The 5,942-nt window shown below is 42.2% G+C and overlaps 1 protein-coding gene across 1 annotated transcript; it reads right to left on the bottom strand.

Annotated features, from left to right (window-relative positions):
* Positions 1-981: 981 nt before the first annotated feature.
* LOC111635784 (fork head domain transcription factor slp1-like) lies at positions 982-5,368 on the bottom strand. The gene has a single exon (XM_023380855.1). The coding sequence runs from the start codon at positions 5,295-5,297 to the stop codon at positions 4,104-4,106; it is 1,194 nt and encodes a 397-aa protein (XP_023236623.1). The 5' UTR covers positions 5,298-5,368; the 3' UTR covers positions 982-4,103.
* Positions 5,369-5,942: the final 574 nt, after the last annotated feature.

The following is a 5,942-nucleotide window of genomic DNA, read 5'->3' as shown; positions in this document are numbered from 1 at the left end:
TAAGTAAAACTATTTAAATACTAAATATTTCAAATTTTCAATGGGATTTCTTTTCAAAAATTCGACAAATCCAACTGGTTTCGTGCCGAAATTCGTAACAAAAATGATTATTTTATCGAACTAGGAATCGAGATAAAAGCAATCTGCAGTAGTTAAGGTGGTTAGATTTCGGTCTGCCACAATCAGAAATTGATAAAAAGAAGATTAGCGACAAGTTAGAAGAAGATCGAAAGTAACTGCTACAGAATAAATGCAAAAAAAGTCACCTAAAGAAACGTAACAATTAAGAAATAGGCATGCGTACATTCGAAACATAGCGTAACAATCTCAAGCCCCCAATCGTAGAATTGTTACCGTCAAGCCCTGTAATGTCTTAGCGTAACTAATGTAATTAAACACACACAAGCCTTAGTATCTAACAAAGTAACACTCTAGAGATAATACGAAATATGTAAATATATTTTAAAATTTTCGTCTATTTCTAATCGCGATTTTTAAATAGACTTTTGTTAATTGGTCTGTCTGTCCGGTCTTTAGTAACATATCTATCAATCGGCCTGCGGAAAGTTATGATTAAATTGATTTTTGTTTGAGGTATTGCACCACACAATGAACGTTTGCTACTCCCTTACAGTTCAAATAATATTGGTAATTTATAGTCTCTTTAAAGGGCCGTATCATCCACTCATACTGTAATTTTAAGTATTAAGCAATTAAACTTAAAATACTAAAGAATATGCACGATTAAATAAGATAGGAAAGTACAATAGCAACCTGTGGTAAGAGAGGAAGGGAGAGATGAATTCTGAAGGGCCTACAGGCCCGTCTAATTTCTAAATCTATATTTGAATTAGAGAAAAGTATTTAAGGATAGCTTTCGTGGACATTAAATACTATATAAGAAGCATAATCTTGTATTTTTTGTTGTTGTCGTTCTCATTTGTACTTTGTTATGACGAGTCCCTTTACTCGTTTCCTTCTAATATGATTTATGAACGTCGGGCCCATTCGACCTCCCAACGGGCCCGAAAATCCATAAATTACGTTAAGTAGAACAGGATATGGGATTTCTATTGCATCATTTTTGGGCACACGTTTGGGTACAGACGAGCAGAGGAGGAGAAAATATAATCTATACATAAATTTTTTTATGCCTTTATAAAATCAACTTTATTCTGCCAGCCTTATTCTGTAGGCCTTACATAGATAAGTGTTTACATACTTTACAAATCTTAAGGTATTAGATTCTTTCGAATTTGATAAGAGAAGTGGAAGACGGATCCGAAAGAGACATTTACTATAAAAACAATGATTTTTGACAGAAGAAAATCAAAAGATTTCTACTATTATATTGTTGTATCCGGTTTGGGTATTTACCGATAGGAGAAACAGGATATTTTTAACCGGAACCGACGTATTTAATAAACAAAATGTAGTGTTTCCCCAGGAGTCATAAAAAGAGAGGCATAAACAAGAACAATGGGCCGAGAAGACTGATGACAGGCCAAACAACTGACACGTGACCCTGCACAGTCGTATATTTTGGCTTTGCATCACTAAATCAGATCCGAGAGGACAATGGCGTTGAGTTCCACGCCTCGGCCTCTCACACCTAATACTGAGAATTAGTAAATGCCAACACGTGTTGCTCGGATTAGCCTACGTTGCCGCGCCTACGCTTGTTTAGGCTTTTAATTAGCCAACGTCCAATAAACTGTATCGAAAGTTGTTCGACGTCCACAATTTTTATCCCATTTTCTACTATTGTTTGCTAGTAAATCTGATATTTTGATCCCGTTAAACGATTAAATTGCCAAGCAAAAAATCCTCGGAAGGAAAATAAAGTAAAAATATGTTACTTTAATCCATTAAAACAACTTCCAAAATTCATTTACAACATCGAATCCATCGCGTGATGCAAATCAGAATTACATAATATCGTAATTGTATCGAATTAATTTTATAACAACGTAAGAGATGCCAGTTAAATTGACTAGAACTTCCTGATTTCCACCATAATTGATGTAAGAACTCTCGCTGAAGATTCCCAACTTCCATTTTTCGACAAGGAAATCCATACATAAAGTGTATAAAGTTATATTAGTAAGTTAATGAGAAAGGAAGCGAAGTAAATTTTTTTTGAATTATAATTAATTTCTTTTAAAATAAAAGAAAGAAAGAGAAAAGTTTGAATAAGATTTTAATAGAAAAATCGGGGATCCGTTTGAATATACGGCTCGGGAGAGTTCATCATTTATGTAGAGAGATCGTGTCCGGAAAAGTGGCGGGGATACGCATTCCCATTGCCCACAAAATGGGTGGAAAATCAGGCAGAATTGCCATTATGGTTAACAAGAGTCGGATGGTGAAATTTCGCGCACCTTGAAACGGTGAACGCGTGCACAATGGCGAAATTTTCCAAATGATAATTACGCACAAAGAGATAATGACAACGATATCAGAAAGCGGCTTGAGAAAGGAAGAAGTGATACATTTTCCTGACACGTCAATGGGCCCGACTCGAGTGGAGTGGGTGTGTTGTACAATCGCTACAAGAGTATGGTTGTATTACAATGCAGCCACAATGAGGACTTGACGGATTCGTCCACTAGCGTTTTCCCACGTAGAGAAGCGGCGCAGCCAGTGATCGATGATGCTTTTGTGACGCGTGCAGCAGCCAGCCATAGCACCCTCTTTCCCAAAATTACGCTCTAATACCGAATCATCCGACTCCTAATTTTTCTGCACCACCAAATGCAGCACCTGCCCCTCTCCACGCAACTCTTATACAAGTCGAGTTAGATCCGGTTCCTCTTCAAAATTTCGCTCATAGGAGAACGGTGAAGCTTTAAAACGATTATTAAACTGAAGTGAGTGAAGTCCCCGTGCTTTTCTTATAATATTTGATACTGTGTGGACGATAGATAAGTAAATAAGGAAGACAGCTACTTGTTGATGATGAGCTTTCATTTAATGATGTTATTGAAATAATTATCTCCGAAAGGGATTAATGCCAACCTCCTAATCCTATTTAATATCTAGAACGGATCTCTGTCGTCTCCTCTCCTAAATTAAATCGTATTTAGGTCCCTTATCACGTCACACACGTCAATTTTTCTACTAGAAAACCATAATTTTCTGCATTGTTTAAAGCCGTAAAATCTTTCAAATTTAACATTTAAAATTTTAAGGTTTTAAAGTCCCTTTCGCGCGTCTTAATTTAAATATAAAACTAAAGGGCTAACACCAGCCAAAAACGGGAGTCGTGTTTGAACCGTGCACAAGAACCAGACAAGTTTTATGCATAAATGATATTTAATATATTAAATCTGACACACTCAAGCCAACATTACACGAGATAAGAACCCGCACATGCGGGCCAGGTGTCAAAATATTTTTTTTTTCCTTTCTTATTACTGCTTCCTATTCCATTACAATACAATTTATAAATTATTTTAAAAGAAAATTAAAAAGAATTTGCAATAACTGTTTTCTCTCTCTGTCTTACTGTAATTTACTTGGGATCCAAATTTAGCCCATCATCCACACCCGAAATTACTAACGGGGTTGCTTTTTCAGACTAAATTTCGAGTTTAGAAAGAACCAGGATGGTATCAATTGTAAGTGAGAAGGTCTCGAATGGACCTAAAGATTTTGGGCTGGGAGTTTTTGGCTTGTGGTTTATGGCTACTTTAGTAAATAGAAACTCGTGAGTTTCGTGGTAAATTCGGGGCTAAACTTGGCATCTAGACTAAGAATGAAATTACTCGGAGGAAGAGTCGAAAGAATCTATTCTAAATGTGAGATAAAGACTAGAAAAATTTGAACGTCTTAGAAATTAGGACGCGAAGGAAGCTGTGGTCCTGCTGGCGAGCGAGGTGCAGTCGATCGTTTAGCGACCGACGGTGCGACTTATAGGCCTACCTGGTACTGTACAGACTATGACTATATGTAATATATGGTACAGGACGGTATGTTAGCTATACACACAACAAATCTGTACACAAGAGACACTTACAGAGTTTAAGGGGAAGCCCTGGCACGACTGTTCATAGCAGGGACCCGAAGTCCTGTTTGACAGGCGACTTAAGCTCGCTCCTTCCTCAGCTCTGCTTGGACAGGATGGGAATAGGCTTGTAGATTGTAGTGGACTCCGTTGGCGACGACGAAGTTGGATTGCCGGGTTCGGGCGACACGGTGGTCACGTGCTGAGATCGAAGGGCCGGATGCAGATCGTACACACCAGGGGATACCAGCGACGACAACAAGTAGTTGCAGGACGCCAGACCGGTGCATGTGGGAGCGAAAGTGGTACAGTTCCCGTTGGTGCAGGCCAAACCCAGTCCCGACCAAAGGTTAGGGGTCATTTGACCTCCGCACCCTTCTCTGCTGCCTAGTAAACAGTCAACGGTGAAACCTTGCACGGGACCGGGTTTGGAAAGAGAAACTCCGGCGTACGATACGGGATACTTGAAAGAGAGTGCTGCGGGTGGCAGGGCACCGTAAGGACCTAAGGGCCATCCCAAAGCGGCCGCTTTGTCCCCCGGAGAGGGGTGGAAGCCAGCCGAGAGAGAGCCTGGAAAGACGGAGGCTCCCGCTACAGTCCTCTTGAAGGCTGCCAGGCGGCTTCTGGAGGCTGCCGTGGATCTCCTCCGCAGCTTTCCAGTTGTGCCACCGATAAAGACGTCGTCGCTGCTGGGATCCAGCATCCAGTAGTTGCCTTTTCCCGGATCGTCGTAATGTCTAGGAACCTTGACGAAACACTTGTTGAGGCTGAGATTGTGCCGAATGGAATTCTGCCATCCTTGCTTGTTCTCTCGATAATAAGGAAAGTTCTTCATGATAAACTCGTAGATCCCGTTTAGAGTCAGTCTTTTCTCGGGGCTCTGACGGATAGCCATCATGATTAGAGCGTTGTAACTAAAAGGTGGTTTCTCGTATTTGGTAGATTTCTTCGAATTGTTGCATTCTTCCTGGTTCTTCCCTTTATCTAACTCTTTAGACACCGTACACTGTTTAGGTTTATCTTCCTCGTTCTTGTCTGTTTTACAGTCCGTGCGGCTGATGGGATATCCCGTTTTGCCCCCCGCGTTCTCGTTTTTGATGCTAGCACAAGGGGCAGATTTGGTGCTGAGATCGTGCGGTAAGTCTCCGGTCCTATCGGGTGGAGAATGCGAAGGGGGATTGGCGGGCCATCTCTCACCCCCGCCTTGGTCCTCGGCCATAATGCTACTGATGGTGAAGGAGGTTCGACGAGGAGCCATGTGGACGCGGTCCATCCCGTCGATCTTCACCATCCCGGTTCTCGTGACGGAAGCCAGATCGGCTGAGTGAGCGGAGCGTGGAAGACCGACTCGCACCTCCGCGCTCTTCCTGTTAAATAGGCTTCTTGCCAACTTCCTTCCCGAGCTGCCGGCTAATCTGCCAGTGTGTAGCAACCACCCAATGGGATTGCCGGTTGCCGACTGGCTACGCCTCCCGGCTTAATTCGCGTTAGTGATAGTCCAATCAGGAGGGAGTCGATGGGCACGCCATCCGTTAGCGCAGTCGATGGCAACGCGCCGCGTCGTGTTTACCGGATTTCTGTTTGTGTTTTCTGATCGACTCGGCTCCGCCCGTCGCCAGGTAAGTCCCCTTTCCCCGTCGGGTCGGAGGTCACCGCTTCTAACTGTTGACACTGACTGAACCGGGGCATTGTCTGTCTGACAGAAAACCTGCCACAACTCTCACTCGCCGTTATCCCGTCGATGCTATCTGCTACCACTCGTCTTATCTGCCTTTTTCCGCCTTTAAAATCCACATTTCTAGCATTATTGTCAAACGGGGCCTCCAACGATATTCTGGAATGCTCCACGTCTAGCCGTTAATTTCTACAGCCCCACACCTTTAGAAATCTCCACTTCACTTCTCATCTCTTCTAACTTCCGACATATTTTTTACTG

This window comes from Centruroides sculpturatus, unplaced genomic scaffold, assembly GCF_000671375.1.
Source record: "Centruroides sculpturatus isolate CEXI.00-Female unplaced genomic scaffold, Cexi_2.0 scaffold1007, whole genome shotgun sequence".
NCBI lineage: Eukaryota > Metazoa > Arthropoda > Arachnida > Scorpiones > Buthidae > Centruroides > Centruroides sculpturatus.
Note: the sequence above shows the minus strand (reverse complement) of the source record. Positions and strands in the feature narration are given on the sequence as shown.

Excerpts from the sequence above, each read along its gene's own strand:
- LOC111635784 (XM_023380855.1), bottom strand. The coding sequence starts at position 5,297 with ATGGTGAAGATCGACGGGATGGACCGCGTCCACATGGCTCCTCGTCGA.